General features: G+C 40.1%; 1 protein-coding gene across 1 annotated transcript in view; it reads left to right on the top strand.

Moving 5' to 3' along the window:
• The window catches only part of kalrna (kalirin RhoGEF kinase a), a 138260-nt gene that overhangs the window by 65425 nt on the left and 59051 nt on the right, over positions 1 to 13784 (top strand). Inside the window, exons 18-32 of the mRNA XM_054615852.1 lie at positions 703 to 949; positions 3805 to 3971; positions 5279 to 5398; positions 7195 to 7263; positions 7377 to 7526; positions 7621 to 7770; positions 8876 to 8990; positions 9609 to 9724; positions 9978 to 10100; positions 10922 to 11104; positions 11195 to 11316; positions 12060 to 12126; positions 12303 to 12412; positions 13128 to 13197; positions 13350 to 13439. Coding sequence (XP_054471827.1) covers positions 703 to 949; positions 3805 to 3971; positions 5279 to 5398; positions 7195 to 7263; positions 7377 to 7526; positions 7621 to 7770; positions 8876 to 8990; positions 9609 to 9724; positions 9978 to 10100; positions 10922 to 11104; positions 11195 to 11316; positions 12060 to 12126; positions 12303 to 12412; positions 13128 to 13197; positions 13350 to 13439 — 1899 coding nt within the window. The remainder of the gene's footprint in view (positions 1 to 702; positions 950 to 3804; positions 3972 to 5278; positions 5399 to 7194; positions 7264 to 7376; positions 7527 to 7620; positions 7771 to 8875; positions 8991 to 9608; positions 9725 to 9977; positions 10101 to 10921; positions 11105 to 11194; positions 11317 to 12059; positions 12127 to 12302; positions 12413 to 13127; positions 13198 to 13349; positions 13440 to 13784) is intronic.

Below are 13784 nucleotides of genomic sequence, written 5' to 3'. Positions count from 1 at the left end.
TGATGTTCATTGGTCCTTATCTTGAAAATTCCATAAGATATCAACAAGCTTTTGATAACTTTTAACAATGTTATATTCAGATAATGATACTCAGTCGATCAGTATGAAACTTTCAGGATGTGTTTCAGGTACTCTTGTGGACATATCCTGCAAGTTTTGTGATGATTGATCCAGGGGTTTGTTGACTTTTGTCTAGTTTTGTACTGAGCCATGGCCCTTGTAAAGTTAATTGAAAAATATCCTAAACACTACATAAGATATCAACAAGCTTTTAATAACTTTTAATAATGTTTGTCCAGGAAGAGACTGTTTAAAAAGTATTGTGATATGCTCACAATACAACCTGAAGACCTGATTTTTTTAAAGTTACACCTGGCTTTGCAAAGTTAAGTTTTAGAGAGCTAGGGTTGCGCTTTAATTTTCAGCCTGTGTTCTTTTGTTTCTGATCAATGAAAAGAATCAGAATCAGAGGCTGTTTATTGCCAAGTACATTACACATTCAAGGAATTTGGCTCGGTAATTAAAGACAGCCAGAGGTAGAAAAAGTGGGAATTTGCTGAGTTAAGCAATGCCCCTGATTCAACAGCCTCTGATAAGAGCTAATTAAAGCCAATGTTGATGGACTCCATAAAACACAAAACAATGAACCCACTGGCTTTAGACTTGTGAAAGAAAAATCCCACATTTCTTCTGTTCCTGCAGGTCACAGCGGAGTTGGACGCCTGGAACGAGGATCTGTCCCGTCAGCTGAACGACACCGGACGCTCTGGCAGCGGCAGCGGCAGCGGCAGCGGTGGAGCATCTTCTGGCGGCGCCGAGGACATCGGCCTGGCTGAGCAGCGCCTGAAGAGACACGCGGAGAGGAAGGCGGCCATGAACAACATGACCTACGAAGTGATGCAGCAGGGTCAAGACCTGCACCAGTACATCATGGAGGTCCAGGCTTCAGGTACAACACAATAAAAACCTGTGCAATACATTACACATTACACTGTGCAATAATAGTTAAAAAAGTTAAAAAAGTTAAAATAGTTGGGGGGGGGGTTTCTGTCTGTAAATATAATATTTCAGTTATTGTTGTTTTTTCTACTGTTTTTTTTTTTTTATTGCTTATTTATAATACTTGTTTTATTTTATTTTTTATTTTTCATTTTTTATTTTTTATCTTGTCTTCTTCAACTATGTCTCTTGTGTGCACTTTACTCTACGCCTGCAAATTTCCCCGCTGCGGGACTAATAAAGGATTATCTTATCTTATCTTATAACAAGGCTTTGCTCTATGAGGAAGGAAATGTGTGGACAAAGAGGGAAGAGGTCGAGAGAGAGAGACCCAGAGAAATATTGACAGATATATGGAGGCCCATAGAGGACTTTATTAAAATGATATGTGAACTTGATAATGTAGTTCGAGAGGAGCATAATCATTTTCCACATGTGTTATTTGTTATTCTAATAAAAAATGCAATAATACATTTTCAAAAACTCGTTAAAAATGTAAATGCAATACTAACTATGTCTTCTGCATTTACATATCACCACGCTCTTCTGGTGACAACGCTGTCAGGGCAGGGCTTTAGTTAAGATTCCTGATGAGAGAACTGACAGATTTCATTTCGACTTAAAATATCGATGGCACAAATGGAAAATCAGGATACAAGTCGATTTGGATGTCAAATTTGAATTTAAATTTGAATATTGTGTACTGCACAGAGTCGATATGGTCGTTAGGCGCCCAAAGCTTAATGCTACAGTAAATTCACATTATCATTTTCATAAAGTCCCCTATGGACTTCCATAAAATTCGCACCCAGAGATTATTTCCCAGCATACCCTTGTGGTTTGCATCGTTACACATCTAATGCGTTTCCCAAGTGACAGACTGTGTTTGGGAGGATAGTTGTTGCTGTACGTACACTACTACCAGGCCGTCATACTCTTTATCCCTTTAAGGGATTCATTGGCAATCACACATTCGATCCCGTCGCCTGCTGAGCAGCCACATCTGGATTTACAGCGGCCTACCGTACAATGAAGGAGAGAGAGGGAGACCCGATGCTTTGGCAGAACCCAAAACCCCAAAGAGGAGCGAGAATTAGGTTAAATAATCGTCACACAGCAATCCTCTTACTGTGTGTGATGTTTGTGTGTGTATGAGGAGGTCACTGCCTCAGTCACGCTGCCCCCCCGCAGTGATAAATCCCTCTCACACACACACACACACACACACACACACACACACACACACACACACACACTCTCTCTCTCTCTCAGACACTGATGAAGCAGGGCATTAATAGTAAACTGACTTGAGTATAGAGAGACACACTTCTCACATCTTTTATTCAATGCTTCAATTAATCAAACATCTGCATCTGAAACATAAATACTATGTAATATTAATACAGTAATCAGCTGCAAAAGAAAGCAGAAATCTGTAATAGTATAACCTAAAAATATTAAATCAATACTGAATGGAACTAGAAAGCAAAGAGATGTTTTTTTGTGTATATAACATCTTTCAAAACTGGATTTTTGACACCTTTTTGTGACATTAATGACACTGACCTGTCAGAAATCCTCCCCTTAAGATGCCTTTAATGTGTCCTTCTGCATGAAATAAGAATACAAAAGAAGCAATTTAGGGCTCATGGAGTAAGTTTAGAGAGTTTTTAAATAAGTGCTATGGTAGGTTATGTATTTTGGAAAACCTTTCTCTTACATTTGCAGAAATTCTCTTTTCATTATGACTTCAATCAGCAAATCAAATGCTCTGACAACAAACAACAACTAGTTTCTTCTGCTGTTGCAATGATGTAGTGAGATCGTCAAAGGATTTAATTTGGACCAAAGTACCAACAAAAGCCATGTTTGTTGATTACATTCATAATAGTTATTTTGCTGGAGCCGCTTTACAGGGAGGCCCCAAGGAACCCACTGTCAGTGATGCCGACTTGGCCGCCTTTCTGGCTAGATTTAGTGAATTTTGGAGCGAGTGCTTCTAGCTACTTTCAGTGGAAAAGAGTTGGCAACACTAGGCTGTTTTTTTTTCTGTCTGGATAATTTCAAAATCTAGCATTCTCATACTGGTTCCAATGTTTTCTACAGAAGCCTCAAAAGGAATCATTCAGTGTTTATTTTACTTTCTATCTTTGAAACAGTGAGTCGACAAGATATATGTCATTAAAGGCAGAATGAGTAGGACCGTTGGGTAACAGATTGTTAACGCAGCATTCAGAGTTCTGCAGCTCAGTGAGGATTTACGGTTCTCTCTTGCATATACTCTCGTTTTGGAACGGGCTTTCTCTGCTTGCCGTTTCTCTTCCCTGTTGTTCACTATTTTCATAGCTTCCTCTTGGATGCATGCTTTATGTTTTTATAGAGGTTGACACACAGAAACTTCCTGAAGCAAAATAAGAAAATCCAGTGATGATTGGGAGGGATTCTATTTGTGTGAGTCTATACACTGTTTTAAGGAAAATCCTACTAATTGTGCCTTTAATGTCCTTATGTCCAGTACACAGCTGGAGTCAGGTATGTTGAGCTTAGCTTAGCACTTAGCACCTATAAATAAAAAGTAATTGAAAAAAAGTGAAGGTTGAGCTGATGTTGGATCATCCACAAGATCAAAAAACATTCCCTCATCCTTGATTAGAGGGGAGAAAATGTTGTTGGAGATAATGCATGAGGAATGTGACAACCACGGCTGTGTTTTTGTGTGTGTGTGTGTGTGTGTGTGTGTGTGTGTGTGTGTGTGTGTGTGTGTGTGTGTGTGTGTGTGTGTGTGTGTGTGTGTGTGTGTGTCAGGCATCGAGCTGACGGGGGAGAAGGACATGGACTTGGCAGCTCAGGTCCAGGAGCTGTTGGAGTTCCTCCACGAGAAGCAGCAGGAGGTGGAGCTCAACGCGCAGCACACGCACACACGGCTGGAGCAGATCCTGCAGCTACGCCACCTACAGGCCGAAGTTAGACAGGTACAACGCACATGTGAACACCTGCACCAGGCAGTGATGGAACCATTGCAATACTTCACCGAGCACTGCCATATACATTATTTACAATCTTGCTTTGGAGTCATCATTTGATTTTTGAGAAATCAGAAAACTTCTCTGCTTCATTTATCAACAACGTATTAAGAGCATTACTCTCATGCTGGGCAAGCGAAGATGAGAAAAACCCTAAAAAGGAAATCATATGGTGGTGCTGTAATGGAGCGAGGTGGGCTGGGCTTTTATTATTAGAAACAAAGGAAATAAACGGGAAAAATCTCATTTTGAAGAATGACTCCTCCGTGTTGGAGGAATGACAAGAACAACACGCGAGCTCTTCCTCCCGGCTAAAGCAAAGAAGATGTCTGAAGAAGCTTCTGCAGATGTGAATATGAACATGATGTTAGTGGAGTGCTGCTACAGATGGATCCAGCTGAATAATTTATGAGGTTTATGGCAATGTGCTAATAACACACACACACACACACACATCTCCACTGCTACCCTCTCACTCTTTCTCATCTGTCCTATGGAATTCTCCTTCTGCACATAAATACTCACTTGAAGCCACAGCTCAGAGAAGTGCACAGGTTACTAACAATAACTGTGTTGTGGAATAATACATTATAATACATATAATGCAGGTGCAAATAGAAGGAGGCTGGAACGGCGTTGGTAAGTCGGCGTATTGACGTGTACAGTGGTTATAGAGATAGTATCTCTGAGATGATGGTTTGATAACCACTGTAAGAATATGGTCTAGAAATAGAGAGAGAAAGAGTAGAGCACCGAGAGTTCATTCCAAAATTAACTTTAACGATCACTTGGATGTTTGGGTTTGTGGTTATAAAGTAAACAGAAGAAATAAAAATACAGTATTTGCCTTCAATAACATATCATTTCATAAATAAATGAAAGACCAATTACTAATCTTGAATCGTTCAATAAAATAGATGGTTGAAATCAATAGAAGTTCTGATTTATACATAAAAGAAATTAGATGCTACTCAATAGCTGGCCAGAAGGAACAGTTTTGCAGGCAAAGGAGCCCTCTGGTGGCCATTTAGTGTAACTGCAGTCCTGAAAAAGGGGCCTTGATGTATGCATCAATGTTCACAGTTTATGTGACACAAAGTGTTGGAGATCCTCTAACACAGCAGACATACACATACATATCCTCTGATTTTAGGATTAGCAGTCTTGTATTTTGAAATGGCTTTGAATTAATCTCTCTCTCTCTCTCTCTCTCTCTCTCTCGCTCTCTCTCTCTCTCTCTCTCTCTCTCTCTGTAGGTGTTGGGTTGGATCCGTAACGGTGAGTCCATGTTGAACGCCAGCATGGTGAACGCCAGCTCTCTGTCCGAAGCCGAGCAGCTGCAGAGGGAGCATGAGCAGTTCCAGATGGCCATAGAGGTACACACACACACACACACACACACACACACACACACACACACACACACACACACACACACACACACACACACACACACACACACACACACACACATCCTAATCATCGCTGCTCCAACAAGGCTTACTGTACTTTAGTCATAATTATTTCAGCATGCACACACACACACACACACACACACACACACACACACACACACACACACACACACACATACACACCCTTTGTCATCTGTGTGTGTGTGGACCAGGCTCTCCTCCATAATCATTTGATTCTGCATTGATTTTGAAGAGTAACAGATGCCTACACACATATGTTTTGAGTGTGTGTGTGTGTGTGTGTGTGTGTGTGTGTGTGTGTGTGTGTGTGTGTGTGTGTGTGTGTGTGTTACTTCTGGCGCTGCTTTAAATAGCTGACTCCAGAAGTGTGTTAGCACTCACAGTGGTAGAAGAAAGCCCTTGGTCAGCACTGTACCACACACACACACACACACACACACACACACACACACACACACACACACACACACACACACACACACACACACACACACACACACACACAGCATGGAGTGAGTCCTGCATCCTCCATCAGACTGTTGTCAAACTGTATTTCCACACAAACACACATATGAATAATGGAATTCCTACATTTGAATTCAACAACTTCCTGTTTGAGTCGGCTCTCAATTTAGTGGGAAACGTTCACTGTAGGAAAATATGGAAGCAAACTGCAACGTAATCTTTAAAGTATGATTCAGCTCTTGCTGACGTGGATGGAATAATCAAATGCAACCGACTTTGAAAAGCTCAGACAGTTGTCATAAAAACACCACCCAAAAAATCAACCCTGATTTAGTCTTTAATGAAACTCCGTCAGATATCGGTTGATTAAGATAATCATTTCTTATAAAAAGAAATATTGCCTTTTTATATCAAGAGTAAATTGAGAATAAACTGGATCTGAAGCTTCTAGATGCTCTTTGGCTTCAACGTAAAGGCTGATGGTTCAGTAGCTGGTTGGTTCGAGACCTCTGCTATAGTAAATTGGCAAATTTGCATATTTTTTTTGACCTAGTACCACTTTTACTCTTTACTCTTTCTTGTCTGTTTACATTCATGTTATGCTGAATCCAACTTCTCTGGAAAAGCTTGCACAAAGCTGTTTGTTTGGACATCAGAGCTGGAAGATGTGTTTTTTTTTCTTATCCTGTTATAACAACAACAACCACCTTATTAATTCCAACTCTTCCACAATTTATTTTGCCATCCATTGAATTGTGTTGAGACAAACTTATTCGGAACTGTTGAATCACATCTATCAAATAAATCAAAGATCACCTGACAAATGATTTGAAAACACGCTGGTCCGAATCAGAAAATGAAATGACATTCTACACGCAATCCACCGCAGTACTGTGTATGCGTGGCGTGTCACCAAAACACGTTGTGTGTTTCCTCCAGGTCAAACTTAACTGTTGTATATACTTCCTTCTTTATAAAACATTTGCAAAAGAAGCATTTGTCTTGAACGTTTGAAACCTACATTGATTACATCCACGTTTACCAGCTTCTCCTTCACTTCTTCTTTTGGCGTTTGTGTGTTTTTCTAATGTTGCCGTTTCCTTTAAACAAGTAAATTCATGTCCAACCATTGGCTTGAATCTGCATGTGTGTCTACGAGTAAAGAATACAGCGACATGCACATAAAAAACATGTCTCTGTAACTTTAAAAGTGGATAAAAACTCCACTAGGAACCTTTGAACTAATGTGTGAACTGATATTTTTCCTCCAGTCTCTCTTCCACGCTAACTCTCTCCAGAAGACGCATCAGAGCGCTCTGCAGGTCCAGCAAAAAGCGGAGGTAAACCACTGCTTTCTACAACTCTGACTTTAGACTTCCTCCACTATATATCCTGTGTTATCCTGCATACTGTGTATCTACATTCCTCTTCCTCCTCCTCCTCTCTCCTCCAGATGATGCTCCAGGCGGGTCACTACGATCCAGAGGCCATCAGAGGCTGTGCTGAGAAGGTGGCGGTCCACTGGCAGCAGTTGATGCTGAAGATGGAGGACCGGCTGAAGCTCGTCAACGCCTCCGTGGCCTTCTACAAGACGTCCGAACAGGTACACACATCAAACACACACACACACACACATACACATTCTCAGTGGGTTGGTGTTGTCTTGAAGCCCTCACCGACTCTTTGCGTCCGTCCAGGTGTGCAGCGTGTTGGAGAGCCTGGAGCAGGAGTATCGGCGGGATGAGGACTGGTGCGGCAGCCACGACAAACTGGGATTGTCGGCCGACTGCGAGCATCTCCTGCCTCTGATCAGTAAACACCTGGAGCAGAAAGAAGCCTTCCTCAAGGTGAGGACAATAAAGACAACAGGCTGCTGAAGCACTTCAATAATATGAAGAAAAAAACCGAAATATCTAATTTAATAGGGAATATTTTTGGGTAACACTTTCTATGAATGTCAAAAATGCATTACAAACATACTTATAATAATCTGTATATTGTAGAATTAAAGTTAGATTATTATTAACATGTTAAAGTACTTCAAAACAATACTCATAACACATTATACAGAATTTTACAATGATTTATAAGGTCAAGTATCATAATACTTCATAAACTGGTCACTCAATCCACACTATTTTTTGTAAAGATGATGGTGAATTATAATTGTCATAATTGTAATACATTATAATCTTTTTTATAATGCATTATAATCATGTTATAAAACATTCAAATGTGATTATAAGTTCCTCTAAGTGGTTATTGCTTTATGTTAAGTGAAAGAAATACAAATACATCTGCAAGAAGAACACACAAGACGTCACAAAATGTATTATAATGCATAAAAAAAAGGTTTTAAATAATTCTAAATGATCGGCAATTATAAAGTATTATGCTTAGCTGACCTTGTAAGTCATTATCAAATGCTTTATTATGTGTTATGATTGTTGTTATAAAGCATAACAAATATTTACGAGTGCTTAAAACTATGATTATAAAGTGCTATAAGCAGACAATAATTCATTGTAAGTTTGTTTATAATGCATTATAGATATGGCTGTCACAGCTAGTGTTAAGACAACAGAGCAGGATGAGGCAGAAAAAATACAAAATTTCAAACTATTTCTATGACAACTATCCAGTTATATTACATTTCCAAATATCTAACATAATTTAAGTTATTAAACCAATTTTTCTTTTCACTAAAATCTCCAAATGACCTTTAGCTGATGGACACATATCGAATGTTCAAATGAGACTTTTTTTACACTTGCCTGAATCAAACAAAGAGCCAAACATGTCAACAAACAGGAGCTTGTTTAACATTCACATAACAGATCAGATATGAGGAGAATGTTTTGCAGCAAAAATGCAAATTTAACATAGTGAAGTGAAGGGTGACGGGTGTGTGAATAGTGAGAATTTGTTAGTAAAAGCACCGTGTCTCTGCAGGCGTGCACTCTGGCCCGGAGGAACGCCGAGGTGTTTCTGAAGTACATCCACAGGAACAACGTGAGCATGCCTGGAGCCGCCGGTCACACCAGGGGGCCCGAACAACAGGTCAAAGGTCAGTGCTGCTCACAATCTGATTATGACGGACATATAAAAAAAATAAGAATAAGTGATACCATGCTTGTGCATTAAATATTTTTGCAAAGCTTTATTTTAGTCTTGTATGGATTTGAACTGAAAAAAGCATTATTTTATTGTATTTTTATTTTAAGTTTATCCCCGCACATATAAAAGTTCATATGATCCAGATAGTGATCTTTTTTTTATTATTTATTTACTTTTATTTTATTTAATTAATTATTTTTTTTTGTCCTGTTTTTTTTTTAAGTTTATTTTATTTCCGCATAAAAAACTTCATATGATCCAGATAGTGATTTTTTATTTTTATTTATTTATTATCTTTTTTATTTTACTTATTTATTTATTTTTTGTCCTATTTTATTTTCTTTTTTTTTTTTACGTTTATTTTTATTTCCGCACATATAAAACTTCATATAATCCAGATAATTAAAAAATAAAGAAACAAAAATGGCATGACAACAAAAAAGACAAAATAAGGTAGTTGTATTAGATGCATTATTTTACTATATACTTCACATGTGTAGGCAGTTGACACATTCTGGGATTAGAGAGGAAGTTTCATGTAAGTGTTGTGTTTTTTTTTTGTGTGCAGCCATTCTGAACGAGCTGCTGCAGAGAGAGAACAGAGTCCTTCACTTCTGGACGTTAAAGAAGCGGAGGCTGGACCAGTGTCAGCAGTACTTGGTGTTTGAACGCAGTGCCAAACAGGTGGTGTGTGTGTGTGTGCGTGTGTGTGTGTGTGTGTGTGTGTGTGTGTGTGTGTGTGTGTGTGTGTGTGTGTGTGTGTGTGCATGCTTAAGTGAAACAAAAAGAAAGATTTCTGGCCAGATTATGACTTTGGGGAAATTTGCAGCACTAAAGGGACATCTGTTTTATTTTATACGCTTTAACTGTTGTGTGTGTGTGTGCGTGTGTGTGTGTGTGTGTGTGTGTGTGTGTGTTTGTGTGTGTGTGTGTGCAGGCGTTGGATTGGATCCAAGAGACAGGTGAGGTTTACCTGGCCACGCACACATCACCTGGTGACAGCAGCGAGGAAACGCAGCAGCTCCTCAACGACTACCGACACTTCAGACTCACTGCCAAGGTACACTGTGTGTGTGTGTGTGTGTGTGTGTGTGTGTGTGTGTGTGTGTGTGTGTGTGTGTGTGTGTGTGTGTGTGTGTGTGTGTGTGTGTGTGTCAGCTACTGGCAGTTTTATTGAGCCTCAAAGGAACCGATGGAAACATCAGGCCAGTGGATGTAATATGTTAAAGCTGGATCTCTTTTTGCAAATTTAGACTTATTATAACGGACACTCTACACTTCTAAAAGTTTAGATTTACACTTGTTGACCTTTGAACTCCAAGGACCTGACGAGACAGAGAGGGTTTTGCAGTTTTCTTTATAGTGTTGCTAGGCAACCACCGGACATAAACCACAACCTGTACACTACCTGATGGTTAATAGTATAGTTTAAATAAATGCAAACGGCTTACCAGAAATCTAAAGTGCCGCACAAATTTTGTCGGAGCAAAAGTCACCAAAATGACCAAATATGCTTGTAGCATTGGGCGCTTTTCCAAGAATTCAAGGATACATTTATTGTCATTATGCATCAAAGAGTTGCTCTGAGTTTAACTTTCCTCAACTGGAGGCGTTCAGGGCAAAGCTGCAAAAATGCAAGTCGCATAAAGCAAAAAATGCAACATGATCAGCTGTGTAAACGTCAATTTATACTCTAAATGAGACATGAAACACTTAAAGGTATAATATTAATTATTACATGTTATTAATCAATATTAAATCTATATTTAATATATAATATATATTTCACCCTGTAATGTATAGCAACATTAGCCAGACCACACACCAAACAAGATGCATTCTAGCATGTCACATCTGTGGGTGTGTGTTTACTTCCCGCAGCAAACCAAGGAGAAGGTGAAGCTGCTGATCCAGCTGGCGGACAACCTGGTGGAGAAAGGCCACGCCCACGTGACGGAGCTGAAGCGCTGGGTCAGCACGGTGGACCGCAGATACCGCGACTTCTCGCTACGCATGTCCAAATACCAGGAGAGCCTGGAGAGGAGCCTGGGAGTCAGCTCTGAGGTGAGAACACACATCGGACCGCGGCCGCTCCTTTTAAACCTGTTCTTATTTCACATTATTGACAACATTATTGTATTCTCCTTAATGTAGGACAATAAAGACCTGGAGTTGGACATCATCCCCGCCAGCCTGACGGACGACCCCGAGGTCAAACTGCGTGACCCCAACCCCGAGGTCAACGAGGAAAAGAGAAAGTCCGCCAGGAAGAAAGAGTGAGTACAGGAACGAAGGGGAGAACAGAGAGAGAGAGGACAAGTCTGTACACATTGATGCTTCTTATTAAAAATGATGTCATCTAAATTGTGAAACATGCAACACACACACACACACACACACACACACACACACACACACACACACACACACACACACACACACACACACACACACACACACACACACAGACACACCGATGGCAGAGAACAACATCTTCATTTTCTGATTAGTTCCACTTTCTTTTTCTTTTTTGAATTCCCTTTGTTGTCCATTGTGGAGAAGCGAGCCAACACTGACAACAATGCTCTCCATTCAAGCATTACCATTCAAGGATGATGATGAGAGAGAAAGCGTTACCGTGGTGACTGAATTGCACATGTGCTGTATCATGACAGTCACTACAGTGAAAGCCCAAAAGAGGCGTTAGGCAAAGCTTCTAAATGAGCTGCTGAACTACAGGGAAATATTTAGCATCTTGAATTTGAAACAGAGCACAAAATTTCAAAACACAGACACATTATTTAGCAAATAACACAATTTACATTTCCAAATCTCCTCTCTTTTTCTCTTCATGAATTGTCTTGTCTGAAGAAAAGTCTGGGGGGGTGGACATCAAAAACGTTCATGTGGTCACGGAAGCACCAGACACGAAATAGCACCACTTGTATAACTCATGCCGTCTGATCTCTTCTTTGTGATGTTTCCTCTGGAAGTCTGAGCTTTTCTTCTCTCGTCTCAGGTTCATCATGGCAGAGCTGCTGCAGACGGAGAAGACCTACGTCAGAGACCTCCAAGAGTGTTTAGAGGTAGTAAACCTGCTCTGCTTGTCACATTTGGTTTTGACACAACAAATGTTTTTTTCTGACCTAACCTGTCTGTCTGTCTGTCTGTCTGTCTGTCTGTCTGTCTGTCTGTCTGTCTGTCTGTCTGTCTGTCTGTCTGTCCGTCTGTCTGTCTGTCCGTCTGTCTGTCTGTCTGTCAGACGTACCTGTGGGAGATGACCAGCGGTGTGGAGGAGATTCCTCCGGGCATCGCCAACAAGGAGCACATCATCTTCGGCAACATGCAGGACATCTGGGACTTCCACAGCAAGTGAGGGACTGTTTTGTGTCAGTGCTGAGCAGTGGGAATCACCCGATGTTTGTTCAAACTGCTCCTTGTTTCCAGCAAATTTAGACTTTTTTTCTGAAAAAACAGATGTGGAAATTCCATAGCAACAAGCACACGGCATAGCAACAGCCATTTAAGCTCTGAGCTTGTAAGCGAGTAAGTTCAAGAATGGACTTAAAACAAGATCATTGCAGCCATCTTGCACATTTGTCAGCGATTAGCCAACTTTTCTGCAGTGGAGACGCACTTAACTGTTAGAGATTTCTTGTGAAACCCCCCACTAATGTTTTCTTATAGTGTAGATACAAGGGAGGCAAGTGTTTACGGGCATGGTCACACTTGTCTTTTAAATGTGACTTTGTGATCGAATGCACCAGATAAACACATTTCATGTACGCTAAATTCTTTACATTAAATTTATTTTCATTTTTTTACATCTCTCCCTTCCTTGCAGTAGTAGTTTTTTTTTGGTTTTTTTTTCAAGGAAAGTTGCCAATAAAGTTTTGCTAATTTCAGGTGTAAACCTATGTTCCTATACATTTTTCACAATAAAAGTTATTTTGTTATTCAAACCCTTCTATTTTGGGGAAGCAAATTCAGGAAATGTTTGTTTTTCATCTGCAGCAACTTAAGCTTTTACTAAAAATAAATGCACTTTTTGATCTTTTGCTGTGTGCTTTTGTGTTTGTGTTTCTAGTATTTTCCTGAAGGAGCTGGTGAACTACGAGCAGCTACCAGAGGATGTTGGTCACTGCTTCGTCACCTGGGTGAGAGGCGGCCGTTTAATCCAGATGTTGTCAGGACAATATGGCATTTACTTCTGTTCTCTGTCCCAATAAGGAGGGTGGGCATGAAAAGAGAAACACTAATGATCATGTAGAATTTTAAACACCTTCTCCTCTCTTCTCCTGTTTTTCAGGCTGATAAGTTCCACATTTATGTGAATTACTGTAAAAACAAACCAGACTCCAGTCAGCTCATACTGGAGCATGCCGGCACCTTCTTCGACGTGAGTAAACTCTTCATCATTCTGCCACAGATCCGTCTACATCATGTCAAAAACAATAAACTACAAACCTTTTAATCCATCTATTCATTAGAAAAACAGCTATTTCAAGATAAAAATGTCTCATGTGACCACCTCTTTCAGAGAAAACAGACTCATTCTGGGTTACTTCAAAGGGTAACTTTGGTATTTTTTAACCTGGACCCTATTTCCCATGTTTTGTGTCCAAGTAACTAATAGGGACAACAATGTTTGAAATGAGTCCACTGTTAAGGGGGAATGCTGCAGACGGCAGCAGCTAAATGAGCTGCAATTTAATCACCAGGGCAACTTCTCACCATCAGTGTA

This window comes from Anoplopoma fimbria, chromosome 16 (assembly GCF_027596085.1).
Source record: "Anoplopoma fimbria isolate UVic2021 breed Golden Eagle Sablefish chromosome 16, Afim_UVic_2022, whole genome shotgun sequence".
Classification (NCBI taxonomy): Eukaryota; Metazoa; Chordata; class Actinopteri; order Perciformes; family Anoplopomatidae; genus Anoplopoma; species Anoplopoma fimbria.
Note: the sequence above shows the minus strand (reverse complement) of the source record. Positions and strands in the feature narration are given on the sequence as shown.